The sequence below is a fragment of the Elaeis guineensis genome, chromosome 5, assembly GCF_000442705.2.
Source record: "Elaeis guineensis isolate ETL-2024a chromosome 5, EG11, whole genome shotgun sequence".
NCBI lineage: Eukaryota > Viridiplantae > Streptophyta > Magnoliopsida > Arecales > Arecaceae > Elaeis > Elaeis guineensis.
In genome coordinates this window covers 9,741,757-9,767,795 of record NC_025997.2, presented here as the reverse complement: position 1 = coordinate 9,767,795, position 26,039 = coordinate 9,741,757, and the positions used below count along the sequence as shown (strand labels likewise).

Here is a 26,039-nt window from a genome sequence, read left to right as displayed (position 1 = left end):
CACGTACGGAATCAGCACATGCGGCAAAAAAATTTTTTTTCATCGATCCCGTGTGAGAGCCAATCATCGCGGATGGTGTGTGCAAAGCTACACCGCCTGCGGTCCACAAAGCATTTCTCATAATTTGGGCCATTCTTCCAGCCCAATAGATCAGGCTTGGTCCAGATTACCAATTCAGATTGGGCTGGATTTGGGTCAAGTCGGACCCACGCTGGACCGCCAATCAAGCCGGTCTCTAGTAGCGGGGCGTCCTACATCTCGAGTTTCTATTGGTGGTCGCTTCCCGTCAGGAAGCTTCGGTGACATCACCCGCTTTCGCGTCGGTGCTGGCGGATCACCCTCCGCTCCTCCTTCCCAAACTCTAGGGTTTCGTCGATCAAAATTATCGCTCGATTCTTTGCAAGAGCAGTATCTCACAGCGAAATCAGCAAAGAGTTATTTTAAGGTATATTTCCTTTCTTATATCCTGTCAGCCTTTCTTGGTTTCTCATGAAGAAAGTTCTGCATTCCCATTTAATTAAGCCTAAATTTCTATGTTTTCGAATGGAATGGTTCGGATTGCTTCTTGATTAAATAGATTAACTTATGACTAATGGTTTTGGTGAATTGGTTCTTGGTTTAATTAATGCAGTTGGTTATGTGAATTACTTCTTGGTTAAATTTACGCATAGCTAGAGATGTTTGTCGCCTGGTTCCGATATTAGCCGCCTAATTTATGTTTAGTTTGCTTCAATTAGTGCAACCTCATCTGTCTGTGCGGTAATTTTACTGCTGAGCGACTCAAGAATGGTATACGAGGATTGGTGAAATATTTGGCGCAGTTGGAAGCTCTGGTTGATGTTTTATTCTTTCTGGTACATGCTAGTTCAAAATGATAGCTGCTTGGTTTGCAACTATTATTACCGAATCTTTTTTCATAATATTCCTAAATTTTATCCGGCCTTCTCAACTTGCGTCCCGCTTGATTGTTTCGTAATGGATTAGGACCTCAACCGAAAAGGCTAGCCAGAAGATGTTATTTGGGATCCTTGGCCCTATTAAAGTACTCAAATCTCCCCAGTACATCACTGATATGGGACCAGACACATGCTCGCATAGGTCCTGTTGTGGCCTTGAATGCACATGATAGAACCATATAAGCTATTTATCATCATCTAATCTTTCCTATACTACTAAGTCTCTTGTGCTGTGCTTATCTGCACTCTTGCTCATAACAATGACCAAAATTGCTTTCAGAGTGGGACTTTGTGGATCTTGTTTTCCCTTTTGTTTAACTCAAAACCAATCTCAATTTTGCAACCAGTTTCCCCAGAGCCCTGCTCAGAGTTTACCCCACCAAGTGCTTCTTTGAAGCTATTTGTAATCGCTTAAACTATGTCATACTACCGGCATCTCTTTCGGTGTATGTATGTGCGTAGATACATACATACATGTACGTACGTACATACATACATGTATGTATATACACACACACACAATCGAACCCATACTGAGAAAGTTTTATTTCTGGAATCTCTTGGACATCATTTTTTCTTTCTTTAAGGCTTATCTCTATGTGTTTTCCCTCTATTATTGCATTCCTTGCACTTCATTTTGGCAGACTTTTGTTTTCATCCAAATTGAGTGTTATGATTGTCACTCCCCTAACTAAAGGTATAGTATGCATATTGTGTTTCTACAAAATTCCTCACATATCTATTCATATAAATAACTTGGTTATTATTTATACTCATTACTCATTTATACTTATTCTAGCATCTGCAGATGCACTGAGGCTCTACATTCTAGATTTGCTGGTGTTAGTCTTGGAATAATATTGGACAGGGAACTGACACTTGGATGCTAAATTAAGTTATTAAAATATATCACCAGTGCTTGGTTATGTAGTTTATAACGATAAGCATTAAGTGCCATGCCCCCTATATGGGGTTGATGGTGTGAATTGTATTTACCCCTTATTCCTTGGAAGGGCATCCTCTGTCAGCACAAGCATTTTAAATCCCTTCTCATAGGTTCCATTTAGGTTATGTTATGCCTTCTTTCTCTCACTAGGTCATAATATCAATTACTCTTCTACCAATTCAATCTATAGAATTCTTTTGCATCCTCCTTTGCATTCATTCATCCTTCCTTGTGTATCATATATCCACCTTAGTATTCCTTATTGGTGACATTGTATGCTCTTGAACCTGTTTGATTGTCATCATTTTGTTACATACAACAATGTTTTCATATATTAAGATATTTGCTTAAGTACTACCTCAGTTTCAATGATCCTGTTTTCCTGGACATATTTATATTCCAATATGATCATACTTCAATCCTTTAATATATTCGCTTTAGGTCTCACAAAAAGTGTTGGATGTTCAGTAAGAACTATAGTATAATGTGTGGTAATTGGCTAATTGGAAACTAATGTGAGCATTGATTCCTTGTTGTCATCAGAGATCTCTTTGACATATTTCCTGTTTGCATGTCTTATGTGATCGTTGTTTGATGTCTGAATTTAAAGAGCCTGATTTTGATAAGGACATTATACAAATTATTTCAGGTGGTTCTTTTTAAAGTCTATTTGCAGTTACCTGGATGATATTTGATTGTGATATGCAGAGTAATCTGTCAGTCTGCACCTTTTCTTTTGTCAATTTAATGCACTTATCTTTTTACTAATGATTTTTTCATCATTTCCTATTTCCCAGAAGAAGCTGGGGATCCTGGTTTCCTGACTGAAACTCCTGAGTTCAGATGGGAGCCTGCTTGGGAAAGGTTAGTTATCATCAATAAAATGCATTTGAAACTCATAAATCGTAGTGAAGCTTAGAGTACTCAGTTCGATACTTCAATGCATAGATAAATAATTTGCTTTTTTTGTTATGTCATTTTCACAGTGGAACAGGGAAAGACATCGGTGCATGTGTGTGTGTTGGCTGCTGGACCTTTTTTCTTTTCTTTTCCTTTTTTTGTTTTTTTTTTTGGGGGGGGGGTGGTGCTGGTTGTGTGAAGTTGAGCTTTTAAGTTACAGTTGCATGGCCCGAGCTTAACTTTCCATATGTTTTGTCTTTAACTTCAAACTTAGTCAGTATTTGGTTTTTCGGCCTTGCAACAAACCTAATAATTATACTTATTTAATTGAATATTAGAAGAGATTTGAGTTTTAAATACTCCATTGTTTTTAATTGTACACAAGCCTTCTCATCAGACAGAAGCAGATATACATACATTTATGTATGTATGTGCATTCATGTACATACATATATGTGCACATGAAGATATACATATGTATGTATGTACGTATATATATACATATATGTGCACATATTTTTATGCATATATACATGTATGTTTGTGTATATTTACATTTATGTGTGCATGTGCATATGAATATGCGTGACTCTGTGCATATGCACCTTTATTACATATTGATATTATCTTGGCATTTAAGCAGTGGATTCATGCTTTCCTTGGCAACCTTATTTAATAAGCATATGGCTGTATATTAAAAAAAAAATTGGTGGCCAACTGGTGGTTTTTGTTCTCTTACCATTTGTAGGGTCGGGACCAAGGTGACTCTGACGACATAGATTTCAAAGCTGGAAATGTGCATGTAATTACTAGCAAAGAGAACTGGGATGAGAAGATTGCGGATGCAAACAAGGATGGCAAACTAGTAAGCAATTCGATAGGACCCCACACAAACCCTGACATGGGCACATATGCACACACAGAGAGAGACAGAGAGAGAGAGAGAGAGAGAGAGAGAGAGATGCCCATGTGCATGTACACTAAGCACTTTTAATAACTCACTCTTATATATATGATATATCAAATATGGGACCGAAAGAGCTCTCTCTTGTCTCAAAATTCCAATCTACTGATGAAGTTATATGGCCAGTCTTAATGTTACTTGGGGCTTAAATTTTTTGTCTTTGTCCAGATCTGGTGCTCAACTTGAGCTGTTTAGCCAGATTTCCTGGAATAGGTTAATTAATATGTTTATGTTTAATAATTTATAATTTTGGTTCTATGCTGGCTAATTTTTAAATGACCTGTGTCTGAGTCATTTGTTATTTTTTAGAATTGTATCCAGATCCATATGGTGGCCTTAAGACTCCAGAATTAAGTTTTGGATAGGGCCATTGTCTGGTATGATCTGGAAGCATTTGCACAATGTGCAGTTGGGGTGGGAACAGCACATAAATGCATGCTTCTGCAATTTGGGGTCAGTATAATATCACTGCAGAATATGTTATGTTCATGACTGGGTGGAGAGGACCAGTTAAGAGCGGCTGATTCTCCTGCTGACATGGATTAGACTTTTTTTTTCCTTATCCGATCACAGCCCTTTACCATAAAATGAATGATTTTTGGACGAAGGTCATATTGACTTTTCATGGTTGATAAGTTATGCTGGTTTAAAAGGAGGATATTCGAAATTTGGTTCAAATAAAATTGGGATTTTCTTAAAGAGTGCAGAACCTAGTGCATGATTCTTGAAGAAATTAGATGTTGTTGGAAGTGCTTGCAAGAAGTGGAAATAAAGTAGGTGGTAATATAAATTTTAGAGAGCCTGACCACAGATCTCTAGTTGCTGCAGGTTAAGAGGAATATGGGGGGCCTGGATCAGGAAGAACAGAAAATTTTCAAGGAAAGAACACAGTTCTCTATATCAACAGGAATATTTTTATGGAGACTGTAATAAAAAGTTCAAAGAGGGTTGTCCAAGGATTTTTCTGCTTGGGCTTTTTCCCATGTCCATGATATGCCTGGTATATCGCTTGAATTCTTAATATGGAAAACTACTTTTGGGGAAAATGGATTTTAGGTTTAATAGCATATGGAGATGATGTTTAAATGCTATTTCAAACTTACTAGTTGGATAGAAATGTAAGTGTTGTTGCTTCTGAACAAACTACCCTTTTTTTCTAGGTAGATTGGTACAGAGGCCTGGTGATATATTTACTCTGTAAGTCTAGAGATGGTTTCCATGGTATCTGAAGTTGGGGTGGACAAGGTATAGGCTGGGAAACAACAGATCCTTAGTGGAACTTATTGGCTGCCAGGAAACTTCAATGTGATACAATAGCTTGTAGCATGCATCACCACCTTACAAAGTTATTGTTCACCTTCTTCATTGATGGTTTCCAAGCTGGTGTTTCTACTCATCTAGTGAACTTCAACATGGAAACTGATTTTTTACCTTCCATTAAATCATGACATTTCCATATTTCACTTATGATAATGAAGAAAAAGGTGAGATATCCGGAAATGTAATGGTTCCAAGTGAAAAGAGAGAGGGGTCCAAGGACTTCGCCTCTATGTTGTGTGGGCTGTTTTATCATATTTGCATAGGTTTCTAGGAAGAAGTATGGTCTAATAGGTGTGGAAAGGGAAAATGTTGAAATAAAGAAAATGCATTTGGTTTGTTGCAAGCCCAGATAAGTCATTTTGGGTATCCTCTGCAACATATCATATCATTTATTAGGTGTAATAAGAGGACCTATTCTAAAGAAACAGACTCACAACTTGAAAAATACTCAAGAATACGGATGGGGATAAAAAAAGGGAGCTAGTGGCTATGTGGGTTTTGTTGGAAAGAATGAAGCTAATGACCCTGTTGGTATGAATAGTCCTTTTTTTGTATGAAAACTTTGATAAGGCAACGGTTGTCGGCATCCTGAATTTTCTTGCAGCACATGTACCAGAAAAAAAGCTTTCAATTGTATCTGCAAATTATGTAGAATATATTTTTATTCAGAATAATGACTACTAAAAGAATATTGCGTTCAAGGCTAGTGTGTTTTACCCAACTCAAATGGCGAGGAATTTGTTTAATCTCATTGCAAGAAGGATTGATTCTGGAGCATTAGGTAGGACAGGTATGAGATGGAGAGGCTTCTGCTTGAATGCTTGAGTAAAGGTATTCTCAATTTGTCTATGCATTCTTTAGGGAGGTTGATGATTGGTGAATTATTTTGGTGCAATCAAGGTTCGCGGATTCGGTACCGAAATCTGTGCCGGTTGTCAGTCGGAACGGGACGGTATGGTACCTTACCGGACTGGACCGTACCGACAATAAAAAATTCAAAAAAAAATCCCACCCAGCGGCCAAAAAAAAAAAAAAAACCTAGCCGAACCGGTACTGTGTCGGACCAAACCGTCCGGTATCGAGCGATCCGGACCGATATTGTACCGAACCGACTGGTTCAGTCTAGTTCAGGCCATTTTCTGAAAAATTGGTCTGAACCAAACCGATTCCCTGCTGATACGGTAGAGTATGGGATGTACCGGTCGGTTTGGGCTGGTACGGAATACCATGGGTGCGACTCATGCATTTGTTGATGGATTAAAAAAAATGAACATGCTATTTAATGGTCTAACCTATGTTCGTGAGAAGGAAGAAGAGTAGAATATATTACATGGCTAAACAAGGTGTCCAGAGGCCAAAGGTGATGTAATTAATGTGAAAGAAATTGGAATATCAGCATTTGGAGTTAATGTTGGGGGTTTTACTATGAAAGTCCTAAAGGGTCCTTTATTGAACTACCAAGGTGGAAGAGGTAGGTTAATTAGCAATTTTAGTGGCTTATGAACCATAATGAATAACCTTTTTTTTTAAATTGTAAAGACAGTAAAAGGATTGATTTCGCTGTTGGCAAATGTCTCTTTTGTAAAGAAGGAATATATTGGTAGAACGGATGCTACTTTATGAGGTATGGTGGGGACAATCTAAGATCTTACTTGTGAATAATGATTGCCAAGGATACTTTTATGAGCAAGTTGCATGTCATGAAGCAAAGTAATTCCATTTCTCATATTGTGCTGGTATAATCTACTAACCTATTAGATTCCACTGGTCTACCGTAGTTGGTTGATAATGTATAGCAAACACCATAATATCTACATGAGGCAATATAGTAAATTAGAAAGTAGAAAATAACCTGATTTTTCCTTTCAAAAAGAAAACATGCTGGTTAGAACTTAAAACATGCTCGGAGAAATTAAAGTGGATCTGCTGAATTGGCAAAGACATTAGTGTCTGCCAATGGTAGGATGAAAAGTCTTCTGCTTGATTTTCAAGAATTATGTTTTGTAGGAAAACTTTTAGATAAATTAAATGAAGGTACTAGTCCTTATTTTACCAACATGTTTTGACACACTAGTTTTCAAGAATATTGAAGCCTTTGCTCTTGGACATGTCACGGTACTTTTTGAGGAGTCTTGTATGCAAAATTTTATGATCTGACATTTAATATAACATTAAAACAAATGATAGCAACTCCCTGGACTTCTTTCATGTGGCCAAGCTATGATGCCTTATATTCATGTGAATATTGGCTAATATTTTTTGGAAATTTGTTTATCCATTCAAAATAAATTTCTTCTTCTCTCAGTTTACCCTCAAGTATGATGCTTTACATAATATAATTGTTGAACCACTAGTTTCATTAAAAATGTTGGTTGAAGTATCAATCTCTTGAGACTCTGAAGACATTTGGAACTCTTGCTGAATCTCACGGTAGTATCATGAATAATAACTGTTTTGTGAAGAGTTTGATTATGAGCTTAGTAGGATGATAATGCTGCTTTGCCTTAATATACCCTCTTGCTTCCTCAAGTTTTTCTTTCCCTCATAGTTGAATATTTCAGAATCAGATCTACTAGAGTTGCTTGTCTGACTTTGATTAAAACTGTCAAGAAATGTGTATCTTAATAGTCTGGGTTGATCAATACTGCCACTAGGAGCTTCACCTAATTATCAAGATTAAAACCATTTTAGCAACCTGTTTGAGTTTGATTTAGTAATGCAATAAAGAGAATACCTGTTTTACATATAGATATTTGAATCTGAATTTGGCATGGGTGTAACTTTGATAAGTTGTTTCTGGGAAAGTAAGAACATGACCAAAGTGAGTTTGAGTTGGCTGACTAATTGGCTAGTATGGTCAATAGGGACATTCAGATTGTGTGCTGACATGGATAAGGTGCAAACATCAGGTTTCCTAAATCCATATACAAAGAAGTGGGCTTTCATATAGATATGCTTGTTTACATGTGATGATTGATCTACATGTATTTACATGGATTCGTGTGGCTTGAAATGGGGAAAAAAAGGGTATAGTAAAGATCTATGAAATATATTATGTCCTTAATAAGAGATATCCGTATATGGCCCTAGGGTACTACATCTCAACAGTTGACAGTCCAACTTTTATCAATCGCCTTCCCTTAAAGACAAACTTAGACCACTTATGAACATGCAAGACACAGATAAACATGAGACATGCATGTCAGATAATGCCAGGTGGTTTTTGTTGAATTCCAAATCAGAGAGTTGAGGAGTAGAGTGTGAATTTTAACCCTTGTTTAATACTTAACATACTTCTGTGAACTTAAAGTTTGAATATGTTCATTATTCAATGTTTTAGATTTTCATGCAATTCACATATACGTTTTTCCTTCTTCTCACAGGTTGTGGCAAATTTCAGTGCATCTTGGTGTGGTCCATGCAGAATGATGACACCTGTTTATGCGGAACTGTCTGAGAATTATCCTTCTCTCGTGTTCCTGACAATTGATGTGGATGAGTTGATGGTATGATCTGCTCTTATATTTAATCCTGTCTGTTTTACTCTTTGATGGCTACTTTTTTTGGTGATCTACTGTTTACTTTTACATATGTTTCCAATTAAGCATCAAATATTGTCTTTTCATATTTACTTTTTGGTCAGCTTCGGATCAGTCTTGGCTGAAATCAATTATTAATCAGTTTTGACCGGAAGGTTCGGTTTTAGCCAAAACATAAACCTTGGTACAGTAATTGAATGAAACCCAAAGCCCATCTTTTACCATGACATCTTCATCTTCCTGAATGTTAGAATTTTTTGCTGAAGTGTTCCTGTAGATAAAGTTGAAAATTGGTCTAGAGAAATTTTGAAGCAGTCTCTTCTCTCATTTTTACAACTTCAACTATCAGTTGTCTTATCAGCCCCTTACTGTTTGAAAATGGGTTTGCTGGATTGACATGGGTTATCAGATGAATGGTTTGTTGGTTCAAGTGGACTTGTAAATGTAGAGTATGTAGCAGAACCTGTCACTACAACTAGAAGATTCATCTTGAAATTAGGCAGAGAGCATGAGCATCATGAGCTGAAAATCAAAGAGAAGGCATATCTTCTTATGTGCACCTTACTATCATCAAACTTGCCTCTGGTCTTAAGGGAGGCTGGAAGATTCCATCATCATTATTGTTATCCCAAATGCCCTATTGTTGGAAGTTCGTTATTTTATCTTCTTCATTATTTTGTCTTCTTCCTCATGGTTCCCACCTGGTTATTCTTCATCATCTCCATTGGCATATCTTTCATCTTTGCCCTTGACGTAGCACATGCATTGGTTCTGACACTAATCCCCCTGGTCTCTGTAGGACAAGAGATGCTTCTGGTTTTTCTGAAGCGAGGCTAGGAAGATCTCTAAAACAATTAATAGGCTAAGACTTCAACCAAAGTTGTCATATTCACTTGTATGACATTTATATATAATGAACATACGGTCCTCATTACTGGGTCATTGTTGACTATGGTTCGAAATTATGAAGATCCAGATGAAATAGTTGTGCCACAGAAAGCTGAATAATCCCTTTCACTTATTATTAAACTTACATCTATGTTTGCTCAATAAACCATTTGTTAATGTTTTCAGTTGCAATTTGACGGTTCAGGTGGGTATGAAATGGGTTCATTCATTATTATTTTAATCTCTGCAGAAAACCTATCTGATCTAGATTGTATTGTTTCTGCCATCATCTCTCGCAGCTGGGTTCCAGGACATTTCCAGCATGTTTTCTAGGCATTTTTATGTTCTTATGACCTAATCCTGTTTCAGGACCATTCAATCCAAAGAGCATATTGCTTATGAAGATAGAGCCTCCATTCAGCACTTGGAATTTTCTAGTTTTGTTTAGGCCTTATGATACTGAAGTAGTTTGCACCTGAAATCAAGTAAATAAGGTTAGGTCAAATTTTTGCATAGCTGACTCTGGACATTTTGTTAAAGCCTTTGTCTGCCAACCTATATTTTGTTTCTCATACTTACTACCAGTTATTCAAGCAACCATAAGCACATCTGAGCTGCAGACATGCTTTCATTTGAGTTCCAAGGCTCAGTCTTGGTCACAATTTTCAGGTCATTTACCTGTTGATTGAGGTAGGTGAGCTAAAACTATCTTGAACAATCAGGTATACAACAGAGAATGTGGATGCTAATTGAAGGGCATTTAAAAGGCTTCTGGAGCCTTCTGTATGTAAGATAAGATGTAGAATGCAGCAAAAGAGTATCCTGTTGGCTTTGATATCATGCATATCATCCCGTTCCATGGGCAACCTCCATTTGATGCACTGTTTCTGAAAATTACATGTATTGGAGATCTCTGAACCTGTTGCCTATTAAGTACATTGTCAAGGGACCATTATTTGTTGCATTATTTCATCCAAAAAGATAGGACACTGATGAACAGCTTATTTCCACCATATAGAATTTGATGGCCAGGAAAACCCTGTGCACAAATAAATCTGGGAATGCAGTGATCCTCATAAAACTAACTTATCGGTGGTGGCAAACTTTTTAATATGTTAGCTTTAGCGTACCAAGTCAGACTTGCAACAAGTCTATATTTATATATGGAATGCATTCTTTTGTGACAAACATGGAGACTGAATTTGTAAATGGGTGCCGCAGGATTTCAGTTCATCATGGGATATTCGTGCGACTCCAACGTTCTTCTTCTTGAAAGATGGGCAGCAGCTGGATAAGCTTGTTGGGGCCAACAGACCTGAACTTGAGAAAAAGTTAAAAATGCTTGCTGAATCCTCATCTTAGTGCTCCAAGTGAATCCATCTGGCTATTGAGATGATGAGAAAAAAGTCCCTGGCATTTGTGTCCATTGATCCTATTATTTGGTCGATAAGATTTCCTTGTGTATTTTTTCCTGTCTCTCGTACTCGGCTTCTCTATTGGACTTGCTGTTCCCAGACCCGATTGTACAGCCTGTTTTCTGTTGATTTTGGTTCTTAAAGAACGTGTGGTGAAGTTTTACAAGTCCAAGTATTTTCTCCCAAGATGAATGTGAACTGAAAGCATAAAGAAGTCATATGTGCATCTCACAACCAGGGACCTTAAACTGGCTTAAACCTCTGATGTCATGTACTTGATTGGTGGTTATCACTTTTCAATGGCGGGGAAGGAATGAATTTACTGTGTACAATTATTTGCTTTGTTGTTGGCAGTTTTGGTCGACCCCAGGTTGTTTCTTCTTTATGATTTCTTGCAGCTGGTTTTAGTGTTTTCGCTTTGACCCTGTCCCTTGGTAAGGGGTGACCAACATCCTTGCAACCTGTGGTTCGCAGTTTGCAACATCGTTGTGGCGAGGTTGGAGCTAGAGGTGCAATCATGCTGACTCGAATGGTTAGAAGCTTGAGTTTGTTTCAATTTAAAATATTCAAATTTGAAATTCAATTCAAAAGGGATTGGGGCTTAATAATCAAGTCTGAATTCAACTTGATCAAAAATGAGGAAAAAGAATTGAGATCAATTCGATTTGAATATCATTCAAGTCATCTTCGAGTCTGAGTTTAAGTTCAAATGCAAACCTTAGTTTTAATTTAGAAAAAAAATGGTTAAAACAAAATATATTGTAATATAATATTTTAAAATATTAAATTAATAATTTGTATGGTAAATTTTATATTTATGTCTGCATGTAAGAACAAATTATGCTCACAGTGTATTGTATCCTACATATCACGATAATATCAATCATTATCACAGCCAAATGCCAGTCGATAGGGCCGAGTGGAAGACTCGAATTAAGGTCAGTCAACCACCCCGGTAAGCCTTTCCGGCAATCGCAGTCTGCTGACGGTGACAGCCAAATTCAATACCGGGGGTTGCAGAGGAATCCAATCCAGAAGAGAAACTCTCAGACCAGTCTAAAAGAACAAAGTGATATCTCGTGATCTGTGAGCAAGTGATGGCCACCTACCGTGGAAATTTCAGCTGAAGACTCAACTAATAACGTCCAAACAGCACGACCGACCTTTCACATGTCCTTTCAGTTCTTCCAAATCCACCCAACGTGCAAGCACCGAAATGGAGCTCTCCATGGCCATGTCCAACCAGCCCGCCCCCACCACTCCTTGTCGTGAAGCCACTACCTTTCTTCCTATTTGGTAGCCACCCCACAAGTGGCATTCATTCCCGCAGGACGACGAAAAAAATAAAACGAGGAATGACCAGAAGAAAATAGGAGATCCGGACAACTTCTTGCTGTGGTAGACAATGACGAGGAAGAAAAGATATACACTACGCCAAACGTCCATAAGAAAATAGAAGGTCCACAGCTCATTGACTAAATGAAGAAACAGGTACCAAGCAAATGATGAATCCTCTCAGCGGAGACGTGACTAAGTCTGCTGGCTCGCTCACAATTTAAGGATAAAAATGATGTAGATATTAATCGTCTGAATTTATTTTTATATTTAAAATCAATTTAAATATAAATAAAAATTTAAAAATCTGACTAATATCTGTATCTATATTCATATTCATCAAAGAAAATAAATATGAATATAGATAAACAACTATTCGATCCATATCGAAATCAACATTTAATCCTATATAATTTTATATAATATTATCATTTTTTTAAAAATATATAATAATATAAATATATTATTAATTTAATTTATCATCTATGTAATAATATCTCTAATTTTATATTCATAAAATTTAATTATCTAAATTATATCAATAATTATATCCATACTATGATATCCAAATTTATTAATATCTATTTAAAATAAATATAAATATAAATTTTTATATCTGAATAATATTCATACCTATATTTATATTTATCAGATAAAATAAATATAAATATAGATCTGTATCCGATCCGATTCCAGTCCAACCACATCACTGAATGACAACATATGCTGGGGTTGCCAACACCTACTCTTATTCTGAAAATAATCATATCCATCGTAGAAACTGACAACGAAAACATTCTTAGAAGTATCAATACAAGTCATATATCAGATTGAATTTAGGAGATCTCAAGGTCTCATAAATTACAACACAACTCAGGAAATATTACTGAATTACGTAGGGAAAATAAGAGAGCTACTTTCCGTGTCAAGATAAATTGTAGTGGCATTCATCTTTCCTCACCACACCATCAGATCTCACCGCCCTTTGGGGTTCATGATCTGCGAGAACACAGCACTTGGTGTCAGTCCATCGGTGTCATCACTTGCGAGGCTCCGCCCTCCGATGCTCATTGAGGTGGTTGTGGTTGTTGTTGTGCTTGATTCCACCAATGGATCACTACTCGGGTCTTTCTTGCGCAGGATCATCAGCGGCGTGCCCTCCTCCGACGTCGCACCGTCGATGAGACAGCCGCTTTCCTCCGCACTCTCTTGCAGCTGGAGTGCAAACTCGAGGTTCCAGAGGACATCGCCCATGGATGGCCGCTCGATTCCCTGGTCGGCCACGCACTTCTCGGCCGTCTCTGCGAACTTCTTGAAGCACTGTGGGGCAATCCTACCCCTGAGATAGGGATCGATGATCTGATCAAGAATGCCCTTCTTCTGGCAGTGCAGTGCCCACTCGGCCAGGCTCACTTGTTCCTTTGGAAGGGTCGAGTTGAGAGGTGGCCGAGCACAGAGGACCTCAAACAACACAACCCCAAAAGAGTATACATCGGATTTCTCGGTAAGTTGCTGCCGCCTGAAGTACTCCGGGTCGAGATAGCCGAAGCTGCCCTTCACCACCGTGCTCACATGGGTGTGATCGAGAGTAGGACCGGTCTTCGAAAGGCCGAAATCCGAAACCTTTGCAACCCATTTCTCATCCAACAGAATGTTGGTGGTCTTCACATCTCGGTGGATGATGGTATGCTTGGCACCAGTGTGGAGGTAGTGAAGCCCGCGAGCAGCACCAATGCAGATCTCCAGCCGCTGCTTCCAAGGGAGGGGTGGCTTCGGGGTCTTGTAGAGATGCTCGCGCAGTGTTCCATGGGCCATGTAGTCATACACCAGAATCATCTCGCAGTTCTCCTCGCAGTAACCGATCAAGGAGACGAGATGGCGGTGGCGGAGCTTGGACAGCATCTCGATCTCGGTCTGGAATTCATGGACGCCTTGCTCCGACATTGGGTTCCCACGCTTTATGGCGACCTTGGTGGAACCGCCATCCACTTCCCCACGGTAGACTTTTCCGAAACCACCGACACCGAGGAGGAGGGCTTCATCGAATCCATTGGTGGCCGCCTCGATCTCTGCAAACGAGAAGTGGCGGCAGAGGTTGGATGGGAGCGACGAGGCATAGCTTCCGGTTGTGTTCGTCTTGGCTGATGCTGCTGAGTGCGAGTTGCCATAGAGGGAGAGCGGCAGCCAACCCGAAGGCCCATCGCTGGTGCCTGCATCCTTCCCCCTCTTCTTCTTCTTCTTTTGCTTGCACATCCTAAACAAGCAGAAACAGGCAGCCAACAGGAGCACAAACCCACCGATCACCCCGCCGGCAATCGCCGGAATGGATTTGCTCGTGGACTTGCCGGTCTTGTGATGGAGAGCCTTATTAATATCCACATCTGGCTCCGGCAGTGGAGCCGGATTGGGTCCAGCAAGACTTCCATTAGGGTTCTGCAGCTTAAAGACTTCCATCCCATTCAAGATAGCATCATAGTACTCTGGCTTGGCTCCAATATCAGGATGGAGTGCAACCCACAAATCCATCGAGCCAGTTCCTGGAGGTAGCAGCACATAGTCCTCATACGCTGGGATGCCAATTCCACCGCTCCAAGCAATCACATCGGCGCCCTGTTGGGCAGTCAGGTTACTGAGATAGATATCGAAGACCCTCTGGTTCGGCTTGGTGATGGGGTACTGGATCTCACAGAAATGAAGCCTCACAAGGTGGTAAAACGCAGCATCCACTGGAAGGATCCATGTGAGATTATAGTTCAGATTGATGCGTGGATCGGGCCCCATCGACCGTGCCGTCGAGTACACATCCGGCGGCGCGATATATTCCGGAATGGTGGCCGGATACTTAATTGAAACATTGGGGTCATTGGAGTAGGTGACCCCAAATGCAGCGCCATATATGTATGGTGTGTCATCAGCCCAGGAGCGAAACAAGCCAGAATCTTGGGTGGGAGAAATGGCTTGCCCACCCACATTCAGCCTGTAGACGGTCTCGAAAGCACCATCCTGATCGATGGTGTAATCTGTGTTGGTTCCAACAAGCAATGCATTGACGGGGGTAAAGATGTCATCAGGGATCGAGACAATCTCGATACCATTAACAAAGGCATAAGAATTGTGGTGATCGGTAGAAGGGGTGAAGGTGAGCTTGAGGCCACTGGAGGAGACGTTGACGGAGAATTCGCGGACGAGGTAGGCGTAGTTAAGGGCACCGGCGGTGAGGTAGGCGCTGAAGTTTTGGAGGAGGGTGTAGGAATCCGCGGTGACGGTAAAGAAGGCATCGGAGGCGGCGTGGGTGGAGTAGTTGGAAGGGTAGAAGTAAAGGCGAATGAATTTCCGGCCAGCACCGAGGGGGAAGGTGTAGGTGTAAGGGGAGGTGAAGACCCGGCCAGTCAAGTAGGGGACTTGCGGGACCGAGTCCTGGGAGGTGACGTTGACGGCGGCGCTGTTCATGGAGGGGGCATACTTGGAGGCGGCGTCGCCGGTCCAGGTGCGGCCGTCGGTGTCGTTGGCTGTCCCGGAGAAACCGCAGTTGAGGAGGATCTTGTCCCGGGGTTGGTAGGTGCTGTTGCTGCTGTCGGCCGCCGAGATCTTGCCGACGGCCAACAAGAAGAAGAAGACAGCACAGAGAAGGATGGGAGGTAAAGCTCGATTTCTCCTCATGACGAAAAATCAAGTCTTTTAGAAAACCCGAAACTTTGTGAGCTAAGATCAGGGTTTTTACTGAGAACTACACGGAGAAGAAGAATTTAGCAAGCTAAAAGTTCACAAAATGGAAGAAGATCGGATCTTTATGAAGCTAGGGTATCGATCCATGGTGAAAAACCTAGATCGGACAAGATCGGATCTTTGACAACGACTTTAGGGAGGGGGCCAACGATTTCTAGCAGGAAATCAGCACTTCAATTCAGCCAAAATAATAGCAGAGTAGGAGATCCAACCGGAAATAACTGCGCAAAAAAAAAAAAAAAAAAAACAAGATCCACGAAGAAATGAACGATTCAGCCACCGAAAAACCACAAAAAAAAATAGGAACGAATCGACTAAAATTAACAGAAATCCAATAATATATGCTATAAAAATCCTAAATCCGGAGCGGGAAGAAAAAGGAGAAGCAAAGGAGTACCTGAGACGCTCCGAGAGACGAAAAGAGGAGAGAGGGTGAAACCGCGGGATTGGCTACGAAAGGTAACAAGGGACAGGTAGTGGTGGTCTCAACCACTACTTATTACTAGCTTCTTAATTATTATAATTAAAAGGCTAATGATAATAAGAAATGATTCGAATAAAGTTAGATTATTTGTCTTAATTCCTAAATTAACGCGGTTAGGAGCTCCAGCTAAATTAATGCCGCGCTGGCAAGTGGAAGACAGAGAAAGATCTGACGGCCAGCGGTTGCCAGCTTGGCACCAGCGATCCGTTCGGTGGGATCGGGTCCATCACAGTGGAATTTCGTTGATCGGATGATTACTGCTGGCCGTTGGATTGTGAGATATCGTCTCGTAGTCGTAGGCGGAGAGGCGCGTAAGGATTGGGTCGGAGAAGCTGCGCGTGGGCCCACGGTGTTCCACGGACGTGTGTAGCTGTTTGAGCCGTGGACGGAGATATGTTTGAGTCCCGTGGGACAACGAGGGGCTTGCTGGAGGGTTTACAACGACGCGTCTTTTTTGGGTGTTTGATTAATGAACATGATGAGCTTTCATTTTCACTGTCACTATGTGAGCCAAAACTCCAATGTAAACGGATCTCTTCCTCTTAAAAAAAAAAAAAAATCACTATAGTCAACCTTCACTATATATATATATATATAAAGGGAGAAATACTTGGCTTCTCTCCAAAAAATACTTATCCATTCAAATCTCCATCATACTAAGAAAATCCTATATTGATGATATAATTTATTATTTTTAAACTAATTATATATTAAAAATTATATTATTTAGATATTTTTATTTAGAGATGACAAAAATTGATCCGATCTGTCAATCAGACCAGCATTCGATCCATCTTAAACAGATTTGGATTTGAATTAAATAGAATCGGATCGTCAACGAATCGATTTGTTTAACCCGTTTAATAATCAGATCGGATTCAGATTTCAGAAAGTTGATTCGTTTAATCCATTTAATAAATGGATCGGATCGAGTTAAACCCGTTTAATCCATAACAGGCTGACAGCTGGAGACCTTTAAGGCTTAAGGGCTTTAGGGTTCGATAGATGTCATTCGATATTTCTGTGACTCCCTGCCAGTTCCACTCTACTTTGGTCCCATTTCATTTTTTCATCCCATCTCGTTCTCTACTCCCGATGCTCTAGGGCTTCCTTTTCCTCCTTCGATCCTCCACTAGACAAGGGGAAGGAGTTCGGTCGGAGTCATTCAATATTTTTGTGACCCCCTGCCGGTTCTGTTCTACTTCAGTCCCATTCCATTTTTTCATCCCATCTCATTCTCTACTCGACACTTTAGGATTTTCTTTTCCTCCTTCGGTCCTCCACTGGACGAGGGGAAGGAGAAGTTGTAGTCAAGGCTCTAGGATTTCCATAGCCGTGAGAAGTGGTGGTCCTCCTTCGGGCTCCACAACTCTACTCCGAAAAAGTCATGAGAAATGGGTTATTTTTTGCTTGCATTTTTTTCTCTATTTCACTTCCAGATGAGAGCATCTTATGATTCCTATTCCGTTTGTTTTGATCCGTGCTTCTTTTCGTTCGGGTCTGTATTTTTTCCCACAAATATGGTGTTTTTATCCGATTTTTCGATTGTTTTCTTGGGGTTTTGTTTCGTAAATTATTTTCTGATGGGGATGATACTACTGATACTACTGATGTCTTGGGAACTTTGCCGTGTTAGATCTGATGAGGTTGGTTGTAGCTTTATTGATGATTAGTTTGGAGTTATTTTTTGGTCTTGGTTACTAGATCTTTTGGTTACTAGATCTGTTTTTTGGTCTTGGTTACTAGATCTGCTGATTTTCTGATGTCTTGGAGTTATTTTTTGGTCTTTGTCTTGATTAGCAGATCAGTTTGGAGTTATTTTTTAGTCTTGATCTTGATTAGCAAATCAATTTGGAGTTGTTTTTATTTTTTGGTCTTGATTAATAGATCAGTTTGTTTTTTTTATTTTTATTTTTTATGCTAGATGTCAAAATATGCAGTATGGCTTATGTGCAGAAGTTTGTTTTAAGATTTGTATAGGGAAGCTATGATGATTTTGAAATATCTTTTTGCTGATTTAATTATTTCTAACAGCAACAATCGTGAATGGCTTTCTTCTACAGACAACCGATTGTTGTCATTTTGATTTAGTTATAAATGAAACATTAAATCTGAGCCTCCTCTTTCTTTTTCTTTTCTTTTTTTTTTTTTTTTGATGTTCTAGCTATTTAATTTTTTGATGGTTAATATAAACTTTCTTTGTTAGAGTATTCCCACTGTTATTGGAGCTTGGAGTGCGTGCTGTTTGCAGCTTGGAAAACATGTCTCCTCTGGATTATGTAAGTATGATTTTTGATAGTTATATCACTTTAATATGCTGCTTTTTAAGATTATGGGTTGTTCAAAGGTTTCTATTGAACATGATCATGAATATGGCTGCCAAAACAAGAACAAACTTACAAATATTGTATCTTCAATATCTTACATACTTTAGGCATTCATGAACTCATGCTGTCATGCACAAACATGCACCAACAGATGTGATAAAATTGAATTCATGCACAAATATGCACAAACATTCACCTAGGTTATTCTCAGAAAATTGAATTCATCTTAATCTTTGTTTTTTCTAATGAAAATCATAGCACACGACAATAAATAGGTTAAATGGATTGGGTTGGATTGGTTAAACTGATTGTTCATCTAATAAATATATTAAATAATAAATAGATTACATGAATTGGATCGGATCGGTTAAACATATTAACTGTTTAATAAATAGGTTAAACAGATCAGGTCGGGTGATCTGTTTATTAAATAGGTCAGGTTTCGATTTGAAAATTTGACCTATTTAATAAATAAATTGGATTCAATTTTGATATTTTCTGATCCGATCCGCATCTGACCTGATCCATTTATGACCGATCTGATTGCCACCTTTACCCCTATTTTATATATTAAGTAGTAAATATATATATATATTTTAATATTATTTAAACTATTCAATTTCTTAACTACTTAATGTGTAGGTTAGGAATCTTCAGAATTAGATAATTTTTTATAAGTAAGCATTTTTGAGATAATAAATCACATCCAATGGTTTGAATCATTAATATAGCGTGACGATTTGGTTAGGGCCTAGTCCACTTAATTGATTTGACAAGGATTTAGCTCGGTCTAATTGAAGCTGGGCATGCCTTGCATGTGATGGATAAAAGATTTTCATTGGGAGTCTTTCTTTCTTTCTTTTTCCCCAACAACTCCAACTAGGAGTCGGAGACCCGGGGCCGTCAGAGTCTTTGGGCTTGTCAATGAATAGAGCTTTCCCCTGAAGGAAAGACCACATGCCTGATCAATCAGAACAGAGTATAGCGAAATTCAAAAACTTTTCAATCCAACATGCGATCCGATCGAGATCTGATTTCGATCGTAGCCAGATCGATCATGCATCTAGAATAGAAGAAAATAAATATTTAAATAACTTAAATCAGAATATTAAAATGATTACATCATCTTGTGCGGGTAGAAGAACTCTACAATCCGATGATCCATGGATTCGAGGTTCATTGTTGAACCGTGTACGTACCCGATCTCTATAAATATTCACTCAGGCTCAGACTAGAATGCTTTCTCCATCTTCGATCCATCTACTCCTAAATGGATCTGCAAGCTCCTATATCAGCTTTGAATCTGATCTCCGATAGGATTTCGCTCAGTGCTTGTTCGTAGCCTTCTTATTTCGTCACGTAGATCGGATAGATCTCAACACTTCGGGACCACCAGATGGAACGCCCAACACCTTTGGATGTGAGAGAGGATCAGAGATCAGGAAGGAGAGAGGAGATGGCATGGAGAAGAGAAGAGGAGAGGAGGTGTGGAGAATTTCTTAGGATGAGCACTAGTGTTAAACCGTTTGACAGGGACCCTTTTACAGACATTTGATTGGATCAAATGCCTTAAAGCAGAAGGACTCTGCCAAGGTACTGCCTCATTTGATTTCTCCCCTCATTTTGTCGCACAAAATCATTGGGGAATTCAGATGTGGCGAGTGCAAGGGATAAGGATTGTTGTCACCCAAGTCAATCCTCTCTTATTCAAATTCGAAAGCTTCAAATTCAAATTCAAATTCAAATCTGAATTTGAATTCAGATATAACCACTTTCTTCTTATCCTTATCATCTTTAATTAAATTTGAACTCTTCAAATTCAAATGAGCTTTATCCCTATCCTTTCTTCTTATCCATAAGGTGGCACCCCTTTTGATCTCATCCATTTGGGGCATCCCATCTAATCTCTCCTGAATATTTCACATAGAAAAGTGGGGTTCCAACTATCTTTTCTACAAAAAAAAATTATGATGAAAAATGTGGGGTGCCAATAGTATATTTCACATAGAAAAGTACGGTGCCAACCATCCTTTCTGTGAAGAAAATTCATGATGAAAAATGTAGGGCACCAATAGTTCTCCATCATTTAATTTTTACATGCAAGACTTGCTTCAGTGACTCCAACTCTTGTTGCCCAAAATGAGCTCGCTTGGATTTGGTCAAATCCTATTCAATAGAGAACCTAAATCAAGTAGGAGAAAATGAGTTTAACCATATGCTAACATAGCTTCCTTAAACCCAATGCTAGGACTTAATTAATCCTAATCCAATTAGATACACTTAGCCCAATTGTGCAATTCTAGACCAAAATCTTTGTTTGTGTGATCTCATAGGTCTAACTCTGTCTGATAGTGAGATATATTATGATCTCTATCAGTAATATCATCGAAACTCTTTTCAATGGATCAGAACTCTTTTCAATTCAACCAATTAAGCATCGTTGATCATCAAAATGATTCTTAATTAGTCTTACAATCCATCAGTGAGATCTAGCAGTTTGTGATGGCAACCCAGCAAAACTAAATGATGAATCTCTAGGTATAATTATCATATGATTCGATTCTTCTATCATGAGTTTCGATAAGATATAAGTTAAGGATAACTTGTCAAACCTAATTCTTGTCATATGTTAGAGTCAATTGACTCGAATCTAATGTGAAATCTAATAGAAATACCTTTCTATTTTTTTATATTGCCATAGCCATGGGCTTTAAGACTCAACCTCATGATCTATATAAGACTACTCATCTATCAAGATCGATAGATCCCATCTTGATACATATCCTATTCCTACACTGAGTTTACTGTAGCTAATTATACCTCAAGACTCCGTATGGCTAAGAGACTGAGTTATGATGTACTCAAACTACAGCAATCTCACTGTGAACAGTCGAGGCACTTAGGGCTATTCATAATTCAGTTTCAGAGCGAAAATCGATCCGAACCGAATCGAAAAATTGAACCGAATATAGTTCGGTTCGATTTTTTATTTTTATTTTCAAGAATTTCAATTTTCAATTCGATTCGGTTAAAAATTGAAAAATTTGAAAATCAAATTGAAAGCTGAAGTCATAATTTAAATTTATATTGTTTACTGTTTTAAGAAATTGTTGGTTACATGGATGGATGATTGGATATTAGATTTGGTCTATTGTTATAATTTATTGTAATGCTTGATTGCTTGTTTGTATTGTAGATAACTAGTTTTTTATCCTGCATTGTGCACGGATTATAAAATCACATCATTTATTGTGATAAAAAATAATTTATTAAAAAATATTTTGGATGAATAGTAAGAGCATGTCCATTCATATTTCGAAGATCTATAATAGTAGACTTTAATCACCTAATTAAATAGACATAAGTAGATTTCAATGCCATCCATTAATAACATAATGCTTGCATTTGATGCTGGAAGAATGGTTAGATAAAAGAGTCCTAATACGCAGCATATGAAAAATTAGTTTTGATCCACATAGTATTTATGGATGAAAATTTGTTGCTGATGTGGATAGCTTATCTGACCACTCCATTTTCTCTCACTTTCTACTTTCATATATATATATATATATATATATATATATATATATATATATATATAAGATTAGATGTGAGTTTTGAAATGTTATATGTTGTTTATTATCGATTTATCATTTATCAATTACCAATATGTCATTATTTAATAATTATTAATTTTTAATGTAAGAAATTATCAAACAATAAATTCAATAGATCCTAAATTTAATTAAATATAATATAATAAACGATAATGAATCGATAATAATTATTTGAATATATTATATTAAAAATAGATAATTAAAAATAAAAAAATAAAAAATTAAATAATCAAACCGAACCAAACCGAAATTCTCGATTCGATTTCGGTTTAGTTCCTCTCTTATTCAGATCGATTTTTGACTTTCATTTGTCTGTTATTTGATTTTCGGATTGGATCGAGTCGAATCAGATCGGATCAATTAAAATCGAATGAACAACTCTAGAGGCACCTTAGGTCAAAGAACTAGTCACACTACCACAGTATCGAGTTAGTAACTGATGAAAAGATAGACATCATTGTAACTATTCGTGTTTGGTCACGCTCAGTACCCTTATTTCTCACAAATACTTGCACTTTCATTCCGATCTCTACACACTATAGATTCAAGATTCATCTATCCTAAAAAATTGATTGTGCACCAATTTTTCTAGATCAAACACCATCTCCGTGATGATCCTACGATCGAAAGTAATTTATGAATTAATTATAACGATACATATTTCAAGTTTTCAACTCTTAAGAATATGTATCATTATATCCATTAACTCAACGGACGATTCAGAGACACTTAATAGTACAGATCTAAATGAAAATAAATTCAACTTTATTAATTTATAAATCAATATTATAAAATATATCTTAAAAAAAATTTATAAGTATTGGTCAATCTGACTTTTAGTACATACATTTAACAACTCCTCACTCTAAGACAATCCAACAACGGGTATAACCCAATTTTTTCCCTCTTATTCCCTTGAGTTTTTAGAATCCCATTCTTGTGCCTGCAAGATATTGAGGCCATAAAGCTTGCTGGAGCTAGGGTAGGGGCCTAACCATTCTTCTATTCACTTGACTCTTCTTCTCTAAATTTTGAATGCCACTGCATGCTTTGATATATTGAAAATTAACTGAAAAGAGAAATTCCCATTCCATCCTAATTTTTGGTTGTCTTCTCTCCCTTTTTTTCAACCACCAGCACCACCATCGCTCCTTATTGATAAACCTCGACCATGATCCTCCCCGGCGGAGCCATGATCACTAGTGACCGGGATAGCATCCAAATTTATCAAATAATCCATGCCTTGTTTGCTTTGTCTTTGAAATTTTTTCTTCATCAGACTCCCATCACCGTTGGCAACTCTCTGCTGCCTGCCATAGGTGTGTGCTACCTCCTTTTGGACCACCACCTCCAGCCTTGTCTCTTTCCTTTTCAAGAAGGATGCAACAACCCTCTCTTTCCCCTGTTTTGTTCCTTCCTTGTGAATGGTAAGAGGCCTTCCTCCTCTATGATTACTAAAAAAAATTCCATTCATATCTTTCTCTTTCCCCCTGGTCCATGGGCTCCATTGAAGTTACATCTTCCTTTACCTATAGATCTAAGTTGATCCCAGTGACGAAGCATGAATCACTACCGCATCTATACAACACCGATCACCATGACCCTTATTAAGTATCTTTGAAATCCACTATTGATAATTTCTGTCAAAGAATCTTGATCTTTATCGGACTCCTACTTCATGATTCATTAATTGAATTATTTAGATCCAACCCATCCAAAGCCATCAAACACCGTTATCCGACCAACCGTGCTCTTCTCTCTCTTGATTAGTACTATTAAAATTATTGAATAGAAACTAATTATATTTTTGATATTTTTTAAATATGTTTAGCAGATTTGTCTAGTGAATTTTGGAGGTTCAAATGGAAGATGTAAGTATAAATCTCATGCTCCTTATTAATTTTTAAACCATCATATATTTTTCATGCATATGTTTTATCATCGATAGTAGCATATTTTTTAAAAATAAAGAATCAACATATATATTATAAAAATTATGTTTTGTTATGAAAAATAATTCTATAAATATTTTTAATAAAGATAGCTTGTGAAATATGAATCTTATCATATCATTTCGTATATTTCTAGCTACTTACGTATATATTTTTTTAAAAAAATATAAATATTTTTAAATGCTCTTAGATAGTTACGTATGGCCTTTAGAGTTAGGGTAGATTGACACTCAAAATCAATTTCATATGAAACATAATCCTACAAAAGGGTATCAAGTTAGCCTATAAACTACAAAACATAATGTTTTGGTAATTATGAAACATAATACTGTTACAGATATAAAAAACTTTAGCACGACTATCTCTAAGCAATGCTTGGCTAAATGGTAAAAATGATTTATGATTTTATTTGCAATATATACTTAGAATCATATTTATAAAATATTGATAACTTGTACATGCATGATTCACTTTATGACTTGCTTTATCATATAGTACTATGAAATATTCTATTAGTTATTTATTCTAAACGATGCTTTGATTCATGCAAAAATTTATACTTGATCTAATAAGATAGTATAATTTTTACTTACTAAACTGTGTAGTTCACATCTTTTTTTCTTTTTCCATACGAATAGGATCACTAGAATTGAAGAATGGTTAAGGCTTGGAGTTTGTGCTGAAAAGCTTATGGATTTTGTAGCAGAAGTTTTTCTTAATTTGATTAATTTGTAGGTGGTGGCTTTTTGAATTTTAAAGTTATAAATTTTGATATTTAATGTTGGATTTAGTTGTTCTAAATCAATATTTATTTAATTATTTTATGGATGATGAATTTGGATCCATTGCTCTATATATTATTGAGATAAATTTGTATACAATAATATTATGGTTAGATTTGGGTTATTATAGGCAATGCCCCATGGTAGCATAATCGTATTATGTCCCAAATTTACGGCGCATAATCGTATTATGTCCCAAATTTACGGTATGACATATAGGATATCCACCATCTAATCTAAATCTGATCGGATTTAATAAAGTTACAATCAAATGTAGTTAAGTCTACCTCTCCTCTCAAACATAAATGCAAAATTTAATGGACACCTTTGGAAAACCTCCTTGTAAATAACACATTAAAAGTAACTAACTGTTAAACTTTGTATATAGTACATGCAAGATGAAATTCAATTGTTGGATCTTTCTACCATTCTTATAGCTTTGTATAAATTATTTCTGGCTTGGCTCAATCCATAAAACCAATTTCAGACCTGATAGCTTCCAATAATCAATAATTTGAATAAATTTTGCCTAACTTATATATATATATATATATATATATATATATATATATATATATGTATGTATGTATTGAGAAAAGATAGATAATCTATGTTTACTGAGCAAATATATTCTAATTGCTGTCTAATGATAATTGATGTTTTAGTTATATAAAAATATTTTTACATAGTAATTGAACCCATTTGTAAATTATAAAATATGTCTAACAAGCTTGCATGAATTACAGGTCCTTAGCTATTGCATGCTTACGTGCATCTGCACAAAAAAAGCCGGTGTAGGTTGTTGATGCTCTCCATGGCTGAATTTTTTTTTTTTTTAAAAAACTTATTGGCTCTACAACAAAAGAAAAATCATTTCTAAGTCTGACC

At 37.4% G+C, this 26,039-nt stretch overlaps 2 protein-coding genes across 2 annotated transcripts; one reads left to right on the top strand and one right to left on the bottom strand.

Annotated features, from left to right (window-relative positions):
- Window positions 1-263: 263 nt before the first annotated feature.
- Window positions 264-11,263, top strand: LOC105044848 (thioredoxin H4-1). Its single transcript, XM_010922883.2, has 5 exons — window positions 264-445; window positions 2,700-2,766; window positions 3,551-3,667; window positions 8,470-8,592; window positions 10,735-11,263. The coding sequence occupies exons 2-5, from the start codon at window positions 2,746-2,748 to the stop codon at window positions 10,873-10,875; spliced, it is 402 nt and encodes a 133-aa protein (XP_010921185.1). The 5' UTR covers window positions 264-445; window positions 2,700-2,745; the 3' UTR covers window positions 10,876-11,263.
- Window positions 11,264-12,990: 1,727 nt separating this feature from the next.
- LOC105044846 (receptor-like protein kinase FERONIA) lies at window positions 12,991-16,536 on the bottom strand. The gene is made up of 2 exons (XM_010922882.4): window positions 16,387-16,536; window positions 12,991-16,210 (listed from the first exon to the last, which is right to left on the bottom strand). Exon 2 carries the CDS (start codon window positions 15,921-15,923, stop codon window positions 13,239-13,241), a length of 2,685 nt encoding a protein of 894 aa, XP_010921184.2. The 5' UTR covers window positions 15,924-16,210; window positions 16,387-16,536; the 3' UTR covers window positions 12,991-13,238.
- Between the last annotated feature and the right edge of the window lie 9,503 nt (window positions 16,537-26,039).

Excerpts from the sequence above, each read along its gene's own strand:
- LOC105044848 (XM_010922883.2), top strand. The coding sequence starts at position 2,746 with ATGGGAGCCTGCTTGGGAAAG. Across the intron at positions 2,767-3,550 it reads TGGGAGCCTGCTTGGGAAAG|GGTCGGGACCAAGGTGACTC; the intron begins GTTAGTTATCAT and ends TACCATTTGTAG. Across the intron at positions 3,668-8,469 it reads CAAACAAGGATGGCAAACTA|GTTGTGGCAAATTTCAGTGC; the intron begins GTAAGCAATTCG and ends TTCTTCTCACAG.
- LOC105044846 (XM_010922882.4), bottom strand. The coding sequence starts at position 15,923 with ATGAGGAGAAATCGAGCTTTACCTCCCATCCTTCTCTGTGCTGTCTTC.